Source organism: Dendrobates tinctorius, unplaced genomic scaffold (assembly GCF_039654945.1).
Source record: "Dendrobates tinctorius isolate UK_male_01 unplaced genomic scaffold, ASM3965494v1 ptg000111l, whole genome shotgun sequence".
Classification (NCBI taxonomy): domain Eukaryota; kingdom Metazoa; phylum Chordata; class Amphibia; order Anura; family Dendrobatidae; genus Dendrobates; species Dendrobates tinctorius.
In genome coordinates this window covers 11,902,290-11,923,206 of record NW_027361779.1, presented here as the reverse complement: position 1 = coordinate 11,923,206, position 20,917 = coordinate 11,902,290, and the positions used below count along the sequence as shown (strand labels likewise).

Genomic DNA, 20,917 nt, shown 5'->3' with positions numbered 1-20,917 from the left:
TCAAAAATTTAGACCGATCCCCATAAAACACATCAGGAGTAGGGATCTTTGGTTCAGCAGCATGTGAATGAGGGAGATAGGTGGAAATTCCCCGCATTTCAGCAGTGAGCTGCTCCACACGATCAGACAATTGCTTAATCTCCATAAAGAAAAAAAATAAAAATTCCTCCTATGGCCCCAGAGAAAAAAATATACATATGTAAAAAAAAAATTCTGACACTTTTTTTTTTTTTTTACAATTCTTTCCTGCTTTTGCGAGGAGGAAAAAAAACAAAACAAGCTAAGTCCAGAAAACCAGAGAAGTTGGTAACTATGCAGATTGCAGATCCCTGATCTTACCACACAACTAGCAGTAGCCGTGGAGCATGCCTACGATGTTCATAGACGCCTTGTCACGGCTAGAGGACTACATAAGCCTAAAGCAAGAAAAGGGAAAACTAACTGCATATAATACAGTGCACATAAATATATTAATGAACGCAGTGAGTGCACTGTATTATATTTATGCAAACTGTTTTTCATATCAAGCTCTTATTAAGAGATGGAGGTGTATATTTTTGTATGACCATAATTTATTTTCCTGAATAGTATCAATTTTTTCATGTTCCTCAAATTGGTCTGAACTCTTTGTTTTTTCTCTGTCTGGTTTGAGGCACCAACATTTATTTTATTTTATTCTAGTGTATTCCAGTAAACACATCATTGTTTTACGTCTTTTTGAGTGGACACTTCTTGATTGTTTGGGTGGCCCAGCAGCCACATGATCAATATGTTTGAAACGTTAGACTCTGTATACTTACCAGATACTATTTTGTACAGGAGACTTGATAAAGATTGCTATGCTTGTTAATATAATAAAGACTCTAAAAACCTGATCAGATTCTGAAGCCCCCCAGATCAGACTGATAAAAGACACACTTTTTAAGTTTTTTTGCGGATCTCATCCCATACTTATTTCGCATGTTTAGCCATGGTCAATTAAGTACAATTATCTCTCTTCTTCAGTTAATATGCATACAATAGTCCTAAGAGGGTGACCCTATACCATTAATTTTATAGATATTGTTTAAACATGAGATGCAATCTTTCCAAATACATTTCTAATGTGCTTACAATATATTTTTATGGGGGGATTTTTTGGAATTTCTATGGGATTTTTTATTGCTTCGAATTTAGACGACTTTAAATACATTTAAAGCATACTTATTGCTTTAGGTAACTTTTCAGAACATGCCACGTGCGAGTGTACAAGAGGAATAACAATTTCTAGTTATTTAATTACTTATATCCTGCATTTTTATCTAGATGTTCCTTTGGTAAGGGACTATTTTCAATAGTCTCTCAAGTAGAGGGTGGAAACTAAAGCCCCCGTTACACATAGCGATATCGCTTAAGTGTCACCGATTTTGTGACGTAACAGCGATATTGCTAGCGATATCGCTATCTCTGATACCTCCGACCGGCTCCCCGCTGGTTATCGCTGATCGCGCGAGAAGGTCCTGGATCATTTATCGTCGGGCGCTTCCTGTGGCGCCGACGAGCGACGAGTGGACGCGGACGGGAGGATCGCCACGTCTGAGAGGTAAGTAGCGACCCCTGCTATGTCGCTGGTGAGATCTGCCTGTGTGGCAGCTCACTAGCGACCACTTAGCGATGCACCAGCGATCCATATCGTTGTCGGGATCGCTGGTGCATCGCTAAGTGTAACGGTACCCTAACTGCTGTTGCCGACACACAGTGACATGAGGGATTTCTGCACTCCTGTGTCTATGTATTACACGTTCAATAAACAGCAGCATGGAGGACATTATACAGCACTGCTGAGCAGTGCAACTGTGAATCAAGCCCTTGGGTGAAATTAGGCACTTACTGGAATCCAGCAGAAGAGTTCCAACGTCTTTCTCTCTCATTCTGCTCCTCCAACCTCTTCTTTCCATAGATATCAAAAGGCAACTGTAATCTGATCGCTCAGTGAAGTGCAGATTGTCTTAAGAAAGATGGATGCTAGTGGAGCATTTCTGAGTGAATGATCAGTTTAGTTGTTGGAAGAGAAAAAAAATTAACATTCCTCTGATAGGATTACAAAGTCTCTTATATTTGCTTGTACTATTGATTTAGGCAAAGTTTATTGAAACAAAACAAGCGTGACCATTCAGGGATTATGATTTTGCATTAAAATATTTTTCTAAAAATATTCTTCCTATCCTATGTGAAAAAAAATAAAAAATCCCAAGAGCATTTTTTTTTAAGATTCAAAATAGTAAAAAAAAAAAGTGAAATGTAGCTAGAACAAACTTCCAGCAATGATATATGACTTAATACTCAGTGGAAATACCAAATTTGCATAGTACCAACTAACATTTCGAAGCTGGCCAAGAAAAAAATTAACATTAAGGGTTATTTATTTTTCTTAAGAGAACTGAGGTTTTAAATATGCTGTGTAATCATTCCATAATACCATAGATATACAGGAGAGATGAAGTCATTACGTGATAGTGCTATGTAGTGAAATTAAATGCTCTAACCTCCGCTTCAAAACTTGTAATTTCAGAAGTAGAAGGGGAATACAGAGATTGGAAAATGAAAGATTGATCCGCTGCTGTATTATTGACAGGACATAACCACGAGTTCTTATTTGTTGCTACAGAAAAAACTAATTTGGGCATACACTTTTATTGCCAATCCATTATAAAAGAATAACCAGAAGTGCAGAATTAAATTTAAGACAGGCAATCATTTATTGATATTATGTCTCATGGAAATGTAGCACTGTGTCATGCGGCTGCAGATTCCTACGTAATAGGTTTTTTTTAGGTAATTTTTAAAAATTCAGGTGACAAAGTTTTTAGCTAATTAGCAGTGGAACATAAATAATGACAGGGAAATGAAGAAAGGAATAAAAGCAGCTAAATTAGATAATCCTGATAGATGATCATCTGGTCAATGGTAGCAGCAAAAGGCTACGGACTACATGAGCGGTGTGCTGGAGCGTCTGGTATATTCAGACGATGCGGTGGAAACCACTAAATAAATCACAAATGGATGAAGCTGCAGTTATGCCAAGTTTCCCCTGTAAAAATGGCAATTGCATTGTGAGAAAAACTTGCGGGTTCTTTTTTCAGATATTTACTGCACAATCTAAATATAGAGAAAACCAAAAGCAAAACACAAAACAAATATCCTGGAATAAAAAAGTAAAAAAATATATTGCAAAAATTGCATGAAGGTAGTAATAATAGTAATAATAAGGGTATTTAGTTAACATAATTTTGATCAAAATAATGTTGAAGCCATCCCGCCACGTCACGGCAACCCTTGTGGGACAGTCCTAACTCTTGTATTTAAAACCTTTCCACTTGTCAAGTGACGTAAATGTGAACAAGGACAGAGGGACTGAACCACCAGTAATAGTATAGGCCAGACAGGATGGATTTTCCAACTCAGAAACAGGGCGGTCACACCCTTATATGCACAGAATGCACAATGTGTTCATATGCAATTACATTTTGCATGCACATTAATTTACTTTTTCTGCTCAGACCCAGTTTCTCACAATCTAAATATACCAGAAAAGATCTAATCTGCTGTAAGATATTTTCTTTCCATCTCTCGTATTAAAGTACACTATTAGCTTAAAATAACCTGTCTTCTGTACGCCGTAACACGCAGCGGTCACACTGCATCGGACTCCCTATACACAATGCGCTCATTACGGAAAATCCATACTTTTGAGCTACTCATTCACTCGTTGTCTGCAAATCGTTAATAGTGCTTACAAATAAATCCATAGTTATCCCTATCACAATAACTAATAATTATGTCGTAAGTCATTTACTTTTGATTCCTGGGTGTTGCACTCTACAACCCCCATTAATAACCACTGCAACACCAAGACTAACCCTGACAGTTGCCATTAATGGATGCTACACAGGGGATCATTACTTACATTAGGTCTTGTACTGCGGCCACATCCTGGGGAGAATCTGTCGGTACAAAACGCCTCAGAGCTTTGCATAGACACAATTATGCACTCCATTTAGGTTTATTGCATTGTGGGGGGGATCGTTGCATCTACATCAAAGTGACTGATGTTAACAATAACAATTAACAAGAATATAAATTAGTTTTCTGCCATTACAGTTCTGTACTAGACTTAAGAATAAATCACACTGGAATTACTTTGTGTACTGCAGTTGTAATAGGCAGTGGAGCGCATTGCTTGCATAATCTCCGGTGATGCCTTGCACCAACAGGATATCCATCTCTGCAACACTGTCTGTTGGATGAGTGCATGGAAGCGGGGGGGAAATATATTTAGGTATCTCTCAGAGATTTCTTCATATTACACTCATCACGCCCATTCCCCCTCCACAATCATATGATATTCTAAAGTGATCAGTTCCTACTTTTTACTATCAAGGAATGTAATTATTAGTAATAAACTAAATGATGGCATACGAATATATGAATCTGTTCAAACAAGGACACTGGCGTTAGTATGGCTTTATGAATCTTTGTAAAAATAAATTATGAAGGAAAGAGATTTTCCTCTTTGGAAATGCTTATGCATGTTATGGCATCGTAAAATCAATGTGAACTTGTTTTTTTGCTTAGTGCAGATGTCATTTCAACAACTGTTCATTTAGAACAGTAGTCCCCAACCTTGTATTACCTGGAGAACAACATTCGGCTCTGAGAGAAGGTTGCGAGCCACATCCCACACCCCCACCGGAGTAGTAACATCCTGCTCTCGCCCCCCTCACAGTAGTGACACCCAGAGCCCCCATTACCTGTATAATGAAAGCCAAAAATTTCCCACAGATACCACGCTGAGGCATCATTCAAACGTCTATTTTATACGAGTTTCTTACAGAACATGAACCCATTTAAGACTAAGATGCCTTTCATATATCCGTAATTTTTGCGGACGTTATGTCCATGCAGAAATTATGTAGACTTGTCAGTTTTTTACTGTCTGATCAGATGAAGAGTGCCAATATAAGTCTATGCTCTGTGAAAATTACAGACAGCACAAGGATGGCATGTGTGATATCGTGTGCGGTCTGTGATTAACAATGTAATAAATAGGAGGAGCTTTGAAATGGATTTATCCACACAAGCGTGAAAATCACTGATGAAACACTGACCAACCATTGATGACACACGTACCTGAAAAACACTGATGTCTATTATTTTTATTAATTTTTTTTCCATTTTTTCCATTATTTTTTATTTCATACATTTTTACTTTTTTCTTTATTTGTCCTTTTTTCTTTTATTCCCAAGGTTTCCTTCACTTTTGGTTTTTCTTTTATTTTCTCCCATTATCCATCATTTATCCATCATTCACATATATTATTTTTCATCATTTTTTCATAATTAATTTTTCATTTTAGTCTTATCATTATGATTATTATTAAATTTATTTTTTCACTCATATATTTTTTTTTTTTTTACATTTTTTCATATTTCATTATTTTGCTCCATTTTTTCCACTCATAGCGCTTACAGTCCTATTTCCCTTCCCCTTTCATTCTTCACCGTTTCCCTTCAGTCTTCCCATCTTTATCCCTTAAACATCCTCTTTTGTGCCTTCCCTTTCCTTCCCCTGCCATTCATTCTCCCTCTTCACTCTTTGTTCTCATATACCGCAGAATGTGCACACCTACCACCGACAAGTAAACTTTCATTATAGACTCCATAGCTCGCCAGCTGCCACACGCTATTGCGCATGAGCCCGTGGCGCTCATATAGTGTAGTACTCATACACGCAGCCTCCAGGGCCTTGTGAGCACGCGCCATCGCCTGTCTTCCCTGCGCCCAGACCTCATTCTCATCCTCAATGCAGCCCCCCAGTGCGCACACGCCCGCCTCGTCCTTGCGCAAACTTCCGGAGGCTGGACTATTTAACCCACTCCAATCCTCCCTCACACACACACACACACCACCACAGACAGCGCCTGCCCTGCACAAGCATTAAGGTATGCCACGCTTCATAACAGCTATCTTCTGTATATCTATCTGCATATATTATGCTATCTTCTATTCGAACAGCCCCAGTTGGGACTTCTATTTCTCTTTTGCCTTGGCCTATCCCTGGCTCATTTTAGCCATCCTTTCTGTTCAAGGTCAGTATTTGTTCACACTCCCCTTTAAGTAAAGTCCTTTTAATAATGTTTTTGGCTCATTACTACTGGTAATTAATCTCTGTTGGTTCTCTCTTTTGTAACACCATACCTGGATATTGCGTACTCTGTATTTCAAACCGCACCATATTTCTGGAGGTTTTACTCTATATTGTATGATTTACAATACCCTTATGTATATAATTATATAGCATCTTTATTATGCACAATGTATATGTCACAGATTGTATTTTGATTTAGTTGTATTTGTCTCTTGCAGTGAGGTTTGATAAAGACCCGTGGTTGGGCCGAAACGTTACCTCAACACTATTATACCTTGCTGTGGTGAATTCAATAAACGTGTTTTTCACTTGCATTCAAGAAAACTACAATTTTGAGTGCGGCTGTTTTCTTTTTTCTATGAACAAGGCATGAGGCAGCACACTTACATCCAGGGGTCCTTACCTTGCCCCAATTCGGTATTCTTGCATTATATACTCTCACCACACTCTTGCATCCAGCGTCAAGCACCTCCTTTCTTCAGGAGTATCATCCTATCTCCAGATTACTTAATTTAGTGTAAACCCCCCCCCCATGTCCAGTAGAGGCGCATCCAGATCTGTTCTTCTGTTCAAGGCTACTCACACGAGTCACCAGCTGGAGATCCACTCTCCATAGCTGCTTGCTACATCTGGTGTACCATACTGGCATACAACCACACATCATGGTCCCGCGAGCCATGCGTGGCTCCAAAGCCACATGTTGTGGATCCGTGTTTAGATTTTTATAAGACGCATGTTTTTCCATCAACCAAGGACAATCTATAGTATAAAGCTTTGCGATATCTCTTAAAGACTAATGGGGGTGAAGAGGAAGATCTCACTTTATATTAATTTTTTTTCCCACTTGCAGGTCAGAATTCTCCTCAATCTTGTAAAAATGGAGTGTGCAGCTGCAGCAGTAACTCTCTCTCTGTATTTATGTGAGATGCGAAAGGGTGAGAATCAGTATTATCATTAGTCCCAGATGTCTATTCTTTTATTTCCACACAGTGAATAGCATGACCAGTGAACATTAAGAAGTCAAGAAATCACCAAAAGGCATTTCTACCATATATGGGTATTTGCTCACGGCATCATTTACATGCTGGCGCCGCTGCCGAGTTTTCCCAGGCTTAGACGCTTTGGGAAAAAAATGCCAATGGCTTTGCCATCGTTCTAGCGGCGGCTTCCCAGCTGATGAAATCCAAAATCGAGCATGTCATGAATTTGTCACCAGTTTTTTGCAACCTAATCTGACAGCAGCATAATGTAGCGACCGAGACCCTGATTCCAGCGATGTATCACTTAGGCCTGTTTCACACATCAGTTTTTCTGGTCAGTCAAAATCCGCTAAAATGGCGGATAACGGATCCGTTCCTGTACTGACCACAACGTTTGGCACCGGACCGTTATTTTAACGGATCCGTCAAAGGAAGAATTTTAAAGGAACATCTGCCTGGGTAAGCAGAGAGAGAGAGAATTTTTCAGCCGCCAGAACAGAGTTTAGGGTTAAATTTGCAGCTGAGTGAAGTCTTTCGGGCATGCGCAGTGAGAAATGCGGATCCGGCCGCCCGAAAAAACGTTACATGGTCCGTTCGGGCATGTCGGCGGACGTCAAAATTTTGGCGGATCCGCAAAAAAACGGATCCAACGGATGGCCATCCGTCAAGATCCGCCGGTAATGCAACTCAATGGGAAAAAAAACGGGTCCGCCAAGAAAAATGGCGGATCCGTTTTTTTTGCAAAACGGCGGATTTTGACTGATGGACATAAACGGATGTGTGAAACAGGCCTTACTGGGCTGCAAGTTGTAGTTTTGATAATCTACTGCTGATAAAACTGATTTTATCACTAGATGTATAGTAGACCTGCTGCCAGATATTCCTCCATATTCATGTGTATTTTTACCCAAATATCGACCAATAATTATCATTTTTTTACATCTTTCTTATATTTTTTCATCTTTTGCAGGGTGCAGCCAGGGTTTTTACTGTTAAATGGGAAATTTGGGTGTCTGTGCTTGTAGGGTACACTTACATAGTGCTGGACAACCAGCGTAATGTAACAGTATGGGCATCACTAATAAGCTACAAGCCAGACACTGTGCACTACATCAATGTGACTGACACATTGCAGGCACATCACCCCGTGTAAACAGGCAGTGTGCTTCAGACAACATGAGGCTGAACGGGGACAGACCAATTGTAAATTTTCGTCACCCATTGTAAACAGTTCAGGTAAAAAAAACGCACAGATCGGCAATCATTAATGGGCCAAGAATGGTCCATTAAAATGCATACTAAGGCTGTAATCAATATTGAGAAATAGTTATAAATATCAGAAAACTTTAACATGTAGTTTAATGACGAGGCTGGTGAGGAAGTCATTAAAAATAGTGCAAGAGAAACCAATGATTTCAATGTTTTGATGCAATTTAAAACTCCCTCAATGTGTATATGAAAAAAAGCTTTTTGGACAAAAAAGATTTAATATTTAGCATAAAAAAATAGAATAAAAATAAATAAAACTATTCCCTTTACTTCTCGCGATCACTGAAGCTAGACATTGACAACAGCTCCTGTCTAACACGTCGTTGCCGAAGGCCAGTGATTGGCTGCCATTGTCACATGTCCATAAGCACGGTATAGGACATGCACCGCAGGTTCACATTAAAGGCACTGAACGAAAAGGAAAAAAAAAACAATTAACATTTTCTGGTATTGAGTTCATTGCTGGCTGACTCCATAATTATTAGCTTTTATAGACCAAACACTGCAATAGGTTCATGGTTAAGAGAAACAACATTTAGCATTTGAAGGGTTATCTTAAAGTTTACAAGAATTTTTCTGTATTTATCACATCACAAAGCATATCATTTAAGGATATTTTTAGGATCTCTTTTCAGAGCAATAAATAAAACACATTAAGCCTACTAAATAGTTAGATCTGTATAGATCAGTATATCGGCCCTGGAGACTGTGAATAAGTGGTTTTCAATAGAAAGGTGCATTTGAAAAACAAGGCAAAAATAGAATAATTTATCTAAAAAAAGCACTTAAAAAAATTGTCTTTTTGAGCATAAAACGGTTTTCTATTCATATTATAAGTGATCTCAGCAAATATACCTATAGAATACAAGACGACATCTGGTAGAGCTAGGGTTAAAAAAAAGAAGTATATCTCAATTTAGCAGGAAATACGTAGCGGAACCATATTTACTGAGTAAAACTCTTTTTGATGGACACATTAGGAAATCTGGAGGCAAGTTCCTGAACTATGCGGCTGTCAATCTGTGAACAAAAGGAAACATCTAGTAGGACAAGCTCCTTGCAGCACTCCAGCAACTTTCGTAAAGATGGTGGACTCACCAGTCTGGTACCTAGGAAAAAAAGAGACAAATGCTGAGGATGTTATTGATGAACACAATTCAGGTTGGACATATAAACAAAACTGGAGCTGTAAATGGTCTACAAGTTGATTTTCACTTTATGTCTTCGGAGTACAAAAAAGGGAAGCTGAAAGCAGGATCGACAAATACAAACCAATTACATGGCTGCATTTGACTTTCAGGGTTGAGTATAGGCAACCCCACTGTATAGGACAGGATTACAGTACAGGCGATTTTCACCTTATCAAACTATTCTAAAGATTAGGACCATTTTAAAAGGCGTGCTCTAAATACGGACCCGTCCTGTCCTATGTGCCGTTATAGCATGACCACTGAGACGTGATTGATACCCCTAAGGCTATGTGCACACGTGTGTAATTGCCGTGGAAATTTCCGTGGCAATTCCGCAACTCCCTGTGGCGGGAAATTCGCATGCGGAATTCCCACGAAAAACTAGCATTTTGCAAGCATAATTAGCTTGCACAATGGTAGCGTTTTCCAAGTGATCTGTAGCATCGTTTGGAAGCATAGTGTTTGACAAGTGTGACCAACTTTTTACTATTGATGCTACCTATGCGGCATCAGTAGTAAAAGATAAGATGTTAAAAATAATTAAAAAAATCTTCCGGTCCCAGTAATGCTTTGCGTGAAGGACCTGCGATGACATCACGCTCTCGAGAGTGTGATGTCATCGCGGTCATTCGCGCAAAGCATTACTGGGACCGGAAGAGTGGTGAGAAGCGGGAAGGACTCCGGTGGCCGTCGGAAGGTGAGAATAACAATATTTTTTATGTTTATTCTATATTTTACAGTATTATAGTACCCAGGGCCTGGAGGAGAGTCTCTCCTCCTCCAGACCCTGGGTACCATCCGCATATGAAGCGCTTATTTCACGCATGGTGGGTATAGCCACATGCGAAAAATGAGCGTTTCAATGCAATCCTATGGGTGCGGAATCCCTGCGATTCCGCAAAAAGAATGAGATGCTGCGGATTTTTCCGCTATGCGATACCGCAGCGGAAAAATCCGCAGCATTAGCACAGCATTGTGGAATCCCATAGGATTCCATGGGATGCAGTTTTTTTGCGTTTTCGCGGCGATTCCGCAAGGAAGAAAAAAGCCGCGAAAACGCAAAAAAAGTGTGAACACAGTCTTAGCCATCCTTACACTGTCCTCTGGAAATTCTAAATCCCATAGATGCTAGTGAACACCACAACATTGGAAGTGCGCAGTATGACCAAAAGCCTCTAGCTTAGGCAACCAAATGATGAAGTGGGAAAAAAAGTTTCTAAGAATACATAAACAAAAAAATATGAGAAAAATACATATCTGGTATCACAACATCATGTACAGCTCTGGCAAAAATTAAGAGGCCACTGCAAAACGTTCAGTTTGTCTGATTTTTCTCTTTATAGGTATATTTTTGAGTGAAATGTAAATTGCTCTTTTATTCTATAAATTACTGACAACATGTCTTCGAATTTCCAAGCACTAAATTTTGTATTTATTTTCAGAAAATGAGAAATGGTCAAAATAACAAAAAATGCAGTGCTTGCAGACCACAAATAATGCTAATCATTTAGAAACAACAATAATGCTAATGTATTAACTCAGGAAGAGTTCAGAAATCAATATTTTGTGGAATAACCATGATTTTAATCACTGCTTTTGGGTGACCTTATGCTGCTCCTGGTACAAAAATGTAAGCAGTTCTTCTTTGTTTGATGGCTTGTGACTATCTATCTTCCTCTTGATTACATTCCAGAGATTTTCAGTGGGGTTCAGGTCTGGAGATTGGGCTGGCCATGACAGGGATTTGATGTGGTGGTCCTTCATCCACACATTGATTGACCTAGCTGTGTGGCATGGCACATTGTCCTGCTGGAAAAACCAGTCTTCAGAGTTGGGGAACATTGCCTGAGCAGAAGAAATCAGCTGTTTTTCCAGGATAACCTTGTGTGCGGCTTGATTAATACGTCCTTCGCAAAGATTAACCTTTCCAATTCCAGCCTTGATGAAGCATCCCCAAATCATTACCGATCATCCACCAAATTTCACAGTGGGTGCAAGACACTGTGGCTTGTACGCCTCTCCAGGTCTCTGTCTAACCAATAGATGACCAGGTGTTGGGCAAAGTTGAAAATTAGACTCATCAGAGAAGATTACCTTACTCCAGTCCTCTATGGTCCAAACCTTATGGTATTTGGCAAACTTCAGCCTGGCTCTCCTTTGCTTATCATTGATGAAAGGCTTTTTTCTAGCTTTACATGATTTGAGCCCTGCCTCTAGGAGCCAGTTACGAACTGTTCTTGCCATGCACTTCACCCCAGCTGCTAGGCCATTCCTTTTGTAGGTCACTTGATGTCATCCTGTGGTTGCTGAGTGACATTCGAATAAGATGATGGTCATCCCGGTCAGTGGAGAGTCGTTTTTGCCCTCTGCCGGTCTGTAGCTTTGTTGGCCCCAATGTCTGCTGCTTGACCTTATTGTAATGGACTGCAGTCTTAGAAATTTTAAGGACGGAGGCAACATGATGCTCATTGTATCGCTCTGCTAGTAAATCCAGAATTGAGCCCTTCTTTTCCTCACTCAAGACTTTTCTTTTCAACTCCTTTGGCATGGTTAAAAGTAATTTTTTCATTCCTATTACCTTTGGGATATTACTAGCATTTGTTTTGCCATCCAGCTTGTAATATTGCAAGAGGATTGTGAACACGATAGCAGGGTTTTTTATACTTTCCTTCGTTAAATAAGATTTGGTTCAGGTGATCACCTAATCAGAAGCACATTAAGTAGCATGAGGTGTACTCTGGTTGGAATTCAACTGACACTGGAATGGCTGTCAGACATGTAGAGAAGCTGATTTTTATAAAGCTGTGCAGTGGTCACTTAATTTTTGCCAGAGCTGTAAATGTGATCAGTCAAATTATAAAAACATTTACCTGATCAGTTAACCCTGTAAAGAGGAAAATGTTTTTCAAAAATCCAGAATTGCACATTTTTGCAATGCAATAAGGGAGTAAAAACATAACTGCCCGAAAATCTAATATATAAAGCTCAAAGTGTGTATGTATGTATGTGTCTATGTGTGTGTGTGTGTGTGTGTATGTCCGGGATAGGCATCCGCACCGTCGCAGCTACAGCCACAAAATTTGGCACAGTCACACGTCTGGACCCCGAGAGCGTCCTAAGCTATGTTGTGAGGCGAAATTTTAACCCCGCGCGTTCCAATTCACCAAACAATTTTGACCCTATCTACATAATGGGGAAAGTGTGTGTGTATCAAGCCCCGCCCCTCATTATGATGTCACAATGGTTGCCATGGCGACGCTGATGTCATCAAGCCCCGCCGCTCATTATGATGTCATAATGGTTGACTATGGGATGGAGGATGTGTGATGGGTTTATGGGCACTGGACTGTGGGATGGAGGATATGTATGACGGGTATATGGGCACGGGTCTATGGGATGGTGGATATGTATGACGGGTATATGGGCACGGGACTATGGGATGGAGGATGTGTGATGGGTATATGGGCACTGGACTATGGGATGGAGGATATGTATGACGGGTATATGGGCACGGGACTATGGGATGGCGGATATGTATGATGGGTATATGGGCACGGGCCTATGGGATTGTGGATATGTATGATGGGTATATGGGCACGGGACTATGGGATGGAGGATATGTATGATGGGTATATGGGCACTCGACTATTGGATGGAGGATATGTATGATGCGTATATGGGCACGGGCCTATGGGATCGTGGATATGTATGATGGGTATATGGGCACGGGACTATGGGATGGAGGATGATTATAATTTGCTATAACTAACCACAGTTAGTTACTATGCCCGGGCAGCGCCGGGCTCTTCAGCTAGTTGTATAATAAAAACTACCAGCTCATCAAGCAGAAAACAAGCTCTCTCATAATCCATGGAAAAAAAAAGTTATGGGAATTGGAAAATGGCAGCACAAACCATTTATCTACTTTTTTAAGCCACTAAATTAATCGTCAGGTCCTGAAGGATCATGTTGTCAAGGCATTTTATGGCTCCTTGAAAAAGGAAAGGGAAAAAATGAAAATGCAAAAATAAAATTTGTCTGTGTCCTTGAGAAGTTAAGAATGTAAAGATATTTTATAATATGTAAGAACAGGCTCAGCATGCAACTGGCTCAGTGATAAGCACTGTTGCTTAGCAGCTCTGGGTTCCAGTATTCATAGACACCAATTACATCTGAAAGGAGTTTGTATGTTCTCCCTGTGTTTGCGTGGGTTTCCTCCGGGTTCTCTGTTTTTTTCTCCCACACTATAAAAACATACTGGTAGGGAATATAGATGGAGAGCCCCAATGGGGACAGCGATGATGTATGTAAAGCGTTGTGGAATATGCTGGTGCTATATAAGTGAGCAAAATAAATACACATAGCTCAATACTTTTTTTCACGGATTGAGATTTGAAAATGAAATATTAAAGGTCCTGCAGATCAGCATCAAGAAAGCCAAGCTAAATTAAATATGATGATGTATATTTTACAGACAACATTTTTTTCACCAGTCATAGATCACATAAATGACTGCATTATCTTGTAGGCAGTTATAGATGTCTAAAACAATTTCTATTTAACTCCTTCCCACTGCAGCAACATTTCATTTTTGTGCTTTCATTTTTTCCTCCCCTCCTTCCAAGAGCTATAACTTTTTTTTATTTTTCCATCCACATAGCCACATCTTTTGAGTGACGCCAAAAAAAACAAAAAAAAATTCTTCAGGTGCAGTGAAATACCAATCCACCCTCCCAAACCTCACAATTCTCATATAGCTTTCTTTATTTTTGATGGATGAAAAGAGAGGTGCTTCCAATTATTATATTTTTTAAAAGCTTATTCTTTTCATATATTATTAGTCCCTAGGGGACAAGAGCTTACAATTAAATTAATGCATTTCAAATATACTGCAAAACTACTGCTATGCAGTATATAGGCAAAGATCTTAGTCTACAATGAAGCTCTTAGCATGCCTCCAGCACCGCGTATCTTAATTGCCGTTGCCAGGGACCAACAGCGGCATTTAAGAAGTTAATGATCAAAGCCCAACTATGATTACTGCTCTTACAACCTGGCCAGGTAGGGTGCAAGCTCAGTTCAAGTGCCCACACCATTCATCTCACCCACACCATGAATTAATGATATGTTGTGCAAAGGGAATGGGTTAAAAAAGAAGAGAAAGTGTCCTGCTTTCCCAGATTAAAAATACATAATGAAATGTAATGTGACTTAATACTTGCCTAATATATCAAGGTACTGAAGATGTTGACAATTTGCTGCTAATTCTTCAACATCAGAGTCGCACACAGAGCGGTTAGCAGTAAGAAAGAGCTTTCGCAGACGTGGGAGCTTGCGGGCAATGTTTGTAAAGCATCCAGTACCGCTGTGAAGTGTAGGACACCAACCGAGGTCAAGCTCTTCAAGAAGAGGACAACCAGAAGCGATGTCCGTTATACCCTTTTCTGTAATGTTTTTACATCTCCACAAGTCTAAACAGCGCAACCTTTTGCACTTGGCTCCTATAACTCCAGCTATTAGGTCATAGTCTTCAATCTGGTAAAAAAAAATACTCAGTATTTAATGCCTCGTATCATAAAACAATAACATACGAAGATACTTTCTCCCACAGCATTCATCTGCAGCTCAGTTTCACACACTTTATTGGAGCTGAAAATCTCATTTATGAATGGGAATGCCCCAATTTTCTACTGAGGGCAGATTTTTGTGTAAAAAAGGACAGAGCACATTGGTTTACAACATTCCCAATTGGCTTATTCCTCTTTATACGCTGCGAACACATGTAACACTACGCTGAGAGAAGGCTTGGGGTGCTTCAGTTGTTAGAAGAACGATGACTTGGAGAACAGCTACCTTAGTTTAGGTTGACACTTGTATCGGAGACAACATCCCAAGATATGCCATTGTTACCTTTTTTTTCTTGTTAAAACAACGAGTACCATACAGACCCCAGTATTGTCAGTTGGTTCCATCGGTCACCATTTGCCAATTATTGTATGGATACTTTCTTGCAGAACTTCTCACTTTCTGATCCAGTAACAGAACATAAAAATGGAAGTCCCAACGCCTGTGTATATCTAGCCAAACATGTAGCCACAAATGCAATATACACAAAAAATCATGGAACATATATGTGGAGGATAGCTGATAACACAGAGTTTGGGGTACTTACCAGGACACAGCTGCCAAGGTTAAGGTGCTGTAGTTCTGGACAGAAGTTCAGGATGCTAAGCAGAGCTGTTTGCTGCCATTGGAATTATGTCAAAAGACGATTTGAGAGGAGAGGAAAAAAATGAGAGAGAAAAGGGGTCAATTGGGTCATCACCTGCCTTGCTTAAAATGCAGCTTTAGGCTTCCTATACAAACATTACAAATGCCATTTAATGAGTCCCTAGGTATCTGAAACATTGATTAGTTTATAGTCTAAAAATCATTACAGGCCTAAATGTCTGTCACTTTGGATGTGATTTCTTATCCTCTGGAGAGATCTATTCTTTAACTTTGACAGGCATTCTCCCAAAGGATTTCTGTTTGAAAGAATTGTTAAGTTCAAGATGTAGGGAAGCTGGGTCGTAAGCACAGAGACCTACAAGCATCCTATAAAGGTGGGCAATACAATCTCTGACATCTCCATCCAGACGAATAGAAATGCCAATAGAGCTGAAGGGAATCAGCATTGAATTTCTGACCTCTGTGTCACAGGATTCACTGAGCTGACAAGTCTACTACCAAAATCTATCCGGTCGCACAAAACCACCAGAAGGCAACATTGCTCGGAGCACAGAGGAATCCAGATTTCACTATACAGGGATGTGTTCAACAAAACACAACAAATATTGCATTAATGCTAGTAGTTTGTATACACATGACATACAAAATCCATCTTTATTTCCAAATGTTCAATAACGTGTAAGAAAACAGTTCAACCCACAAACTAATCACTATCACTTTTGGGATGTTAATTAATTAACTTGACTAATTTCTGATCACTTTTTATTTTTTTTTAGGATTGCAATTCTAGGATTGTTAAGCAATAGTAATCAGAATCATCCCTGATCCCAACAATTGCAGGTGGATGTCAGTTGTTACTGATACCAGTTAATCCTGACTTACCACTATGTTTGAGGGAACATGTCAAGTCACAATAAGCTATTAACAGACAGACATAGGGTTAATCTGCATTTTAATAGCATTCCAAAGCTGTTCGCCCACTGCATTGAAAGCCTAGCTACTGAGGGAAAATGAACTTTATTCCTCCCAACAACCTCGGGCTTTCAGTCATTAAGGTACGGCTTCATTCACCGCTCGGTACATAGTAAGCAGCGTCTGTAGCCATGTCCCTGGCACTAAATGACATCTGGCTCAGCAGCCCATCAGTACAAAGCCAGAGCCAGGGCGTATTTAAAGCCGCCACTCACTGCATACTGATCGGTTAGTGAAGCTGCGCCTCCATGACTGAAAGCTGGAAGAATAAAGTTGATCTCCTCTTGGTAGCCGGGCCTACAGTGAAGCAGCCACATGGCTTTACAACATTATTAAGCTGCATATTAACCCCATATCTGCATATTAATACCATTCTGAGAGGTGACAGGTTTCCTTTAAAGGGAATCTATCTGCAGGTTTTTGCCATTTAATCTTAGATCAGAATAACGCATGGAGCAGAGAGCCTGATTCCGGAGTTGGGCCACTTGCTCAACAGCTTACTGTGGTTGCAATATAATTAATGTTTTATCAACAGGAGAATATCACTGCAGGACTAGGTGCCACATGCAAGCCAGTCCAAGTAATCTGTGTAACTCCACCCCCATCAACGATTAGCAGCCTACTAACAATGCATTGTGTGTACCGGAAGCTGCCAATCAGGGCTGTGGGTGGGGTAATAATCCGCCACTGCTACATCTACAGCAGGAAATAGCTTAGTTACTCACCGATAACGGTGTTTCTCGGAACCCATGACAGCACCATGGAGAGAGGGGGTCCGCCCATTAAGGACAGGAACCTACAGATAAAAAGGCGGCACCTCTCCTCCGCTCCAGTTGGTTACAGAGCATCAGAGGGTCTCCCGGTTAGTTAACAACTAAAGTATATACATAACATTATAATATTGCATATTATGGAGAAGCCCCGTGTCTAACAAAAAACACTTTACACACATTAACTCGTGCTCACCGCACATGTGAAAGGGGGGGAATAAGCGGGTGCTGTCATGGGTTCCGAGAAACACCGTTATCGGTGAGTAACTAAGCTATTCTCTCACCCATGACAGCACCACGGAGAGAATTTCAGAGATTGGTAGCTTAGGGAGGGACCACCGCCTGAAGGACCCTTCTCCCGAAGGTCAGGTCAGACGTAGAGGCTAGATCTAAGCGATAGTGCCTAAAAAAGGTAGAAGGTGTTGACCAGGTGGCCGCCTTACAGATCTACTCTATTGATACCTCTGATATTTCTGCCCATGAGGTCGCCATTGCCCTTGTAGAGTGAGCTTTTAGACCCTCCTGGATGGTATTCCCACTGGATGAATACACCAGGGCAATCGCATCCCTTATCCACCTTGCTAGGGTACTCTTGGATGCCTTGAGTCCCTTCCAAGGTCCCTGGAAACACAAAGAGAGACCCTTCCTTCCTACATCCCTTGGTGGCCTCTAGGTACTGAACTAGACACCTCTTCACATCCAGGGTGTGAAATTTCTCCTCTCCCCTATTCCTAGGGTTTGGGCAGAAGAAAGGAAGGACCACTTCTTGGGACCTATGGAAGTGTGTTGACACCTTAGGTAGGTATGCTGGATCAGGTTTTAATATGACTATCGTCCAGTATTTTAGTGAACGGGGGTATTGCTGACAGAGCCTGAATATCGCTCACTCTGCGAGCGGATGTTAGGGCCACTAAAAGTATAGTTTTTAATGATAGGGTTTTTAGGGGTGCAGATTGGATGGGCTCGAATGGGGGCCCTGTTAGTGCAGACAACACTAGGTTTAGATCCCATGACGGTATTTTCTGGGTGGTTATTGGCCTAGACCTGACTGCGGCCCTCATAAACCGTGCCACCCAAGGGTTGCCTGCCACATCCTGGTTATAAAGGGCACCTAGAGCCGCTATCTGTACCTTCAATGTATTAGTTGCCAGCCACTGCTCTAACCCTTTTTGTAGGAATTCGAGAATTTTGTCAATTTGGATTCCATCTTGAACCCTTACCCCAGAGCTAGATAGAAATTTCCTCCAAGTTCTACCATAGGCCCTGGTTGTGATCGGTTTTCTACTCTTTTGTAGCGTGGAAACCAGGTTTTCTGAAAACCCTCTCCCCCTCAGCAGTGCCCTTTCAAATTCCATGCTGTTAAATGGAGGTCTGTTATGCCGCGCTCACCAGGAGGCGGGGATTCGGTCCCGACATCACTCCCTCTGGTACGGCGGTCCCTCGGGGGCTCCCGTCGGGTGCGCACGCGCAGCTCTCATCCCCGGGGCTCCTCCTCCATGTCACGTTTGCGCTTGCGCACTCCTGTCACTGCTGTCTCCGGGTCGGTCTTCTCTATGGTAAAGGAGGACTTGACCCGGAAGCGGTAGTGGTCAGGTGCTTCTGGCTAGAGGACCTGACCCGGAACCAGTAGTAGTCATGTGCTATATCAGGTGACCTCTCCCTATGGGAGGTGTCTGATTATTGTTGTGCTTCCTGGCTGGGACGTTTGTGTCTCTGCCAGGCTGTTCGCTGTACTCAGGTCCTCTGTTCCGCCTTGTGTTCTTGGTGCTCCAGGGCACCCTTTCTGAACTTCCATTCCGCTCTGTCTCTTGCTCCGCTGTGCCTCCGGGCACTGTCTCTGTCCCTATACTCTAATACTCCTCCTGGCACAACTGCTGCTCCATTCTGTACTCTGTCGTGCTCCTTGCACGCGTCTTGCTTGGTTTACTCGCCACACGTGCTCACGTGTACCTGTCTCGCACTATCCTGTACTGAGCGCACTTCCGTGTACACACCTAGTGTTCCTAGTATCCAGTACCGTCCCTCAGTCATACCCACCCGTGTCTCCTGCGAGCCGTCCCTCTCGGTACCGGCTACCGTGGTACTCGAACCCCTGGGCCTGCTCCTAACGGTCCCTGTATAGGGATCGGCTCCACCTGGCAGCTTGCCCGGGGCCCCTCGGTGCCACGATCCAGAGGGTCCACTCCTGGAGTTTCCGGCTTCAGACCATCCACCCTAACAGTATAAACAGGCCATGGACCCCGCTGGTACCACGGCTTCCGTCCAAAAGGAGCTGGCGTTCCTCCGGGAAAACCAGACTAGAATTATGTTATTTCTCAAGTCCATGGAGTCCTGTTTATCTGCCTTACAGTCCTCTGAGCCTGGGAATGCTGCCCAGTTGGCCAGTCTTCAGCAGGAACTCGCGCAGCAACGCGACTCCCAGGCCCAGATCCTCAACTATATGTCGTCGGTAGATAATCGGCTCTTATCTATTCAATCCGTTTCTGCCCAGGCCATGGTTCCTCTCTTGCTACCGCGCTTATGTAAGCCACCTCGGTATGGTGGTGACCCTGTGTTGTGTCGCGGGTTTTTGAATCAGTGTCGTTTGCATTTTGAGTTTTTGCCGCAGCATTACTCCACCGATCGTGCTAAAATAGCATTTATAGTTTCTCACTTAGAGGGGAAGGCCCTTGCTTGGGTTAATCCCCTTTGGGAGCGGGATGACCACTCGTTTCTCAGCTTTCCGTCTTTTTGGACACCTTCCGTAAGGTGTTCGACGAGCCGGGTCGCCTCGCTTCCACCACCGAGTCACTCTTTAATCTCCGTCAAGGTACTCTAACAGTTGGACAACATCACATGTTTCTCAACGCAAGCAATGACCAGCCAGGTCTTTCCCCGGGAAGGAACAACCACGGGAAGGGCAGTCTCCAATGAAGGAAACCACCTATGCCAAAACATGGTATACATCCACAGACAGCTGTTTCGGGGTATTGCCTCTTTATCACCCAGGGAATCCCTTTGGATAGGTTGTCTCCACCAAGCTAGGGAACAAATAGTTTTGGAGTCTAGTGTAACGTAACCTTCCAAGTGACCTCTTAATGCTGACTGGTTGGCTAAAACATCCCATTGGAGATCTCTCGTATGTAGCTGCACCCACTGGACCGCCGGCAGGCATGCGGAGAGGGACCCTAACAGTGACATTGCTTTTGTTAGCGTCATGGAAGGGTTCTGCATTGCTCTTGCTACCATCTGAGCGATACTCTCCTTTTTGTGGTCTGGCAGGTAACACTCCTGGGTGTTTGAGTCCAGTATCAGGCCTAGGAACTCCTGGACATTCCT

The 20,917-nt window shown here is 41.8% G+C and overlaps 1 protein-coding gene across 5 annotated transcripts in view; it reads right to left on the bottom strand.

Annotated features, from left to right (window-relative positions):
* Positions 1-8,508: 8,508 nt before the first annotated feature.
* FBXL4 (F-box and leucine rich repeat protein 4) overlaps positions 8,509-20,917 on the bottom strand; it is a 130,580-nt gene continuing 118,171 nt past the window's right edge. For 4 of the 5 annotated variants that reach the window (XM_073589521.1, XM_073589518.1, XM_073589519.1 and 1 more), the window contains exons 6-9: positions 15,799-15,870; positions 14,849-15,161; positions 9,386-9,545; positions 8,509-8,844 (exon numbers count right to left, since the gene is read on the bottom strand). In XM_073589521.1, coding sequence (XP_073445622.1) covers positions 8,790-8,844; positions 9,386-9,545; positions 14,849-15,161; positions 15,799-15,870 — 600 coding nt within the window. In that variant the 3' untranslated portion in view covers positions 8,509-8,789. Of the gene's footprint in view, positions 9,546-14,848; positions 15,162-15,798; positions 15,871-20,917 lie in introns of all 5 variants that reach the window. The other variant, XM_073589522.1, reaches the window with a different exon arrangement.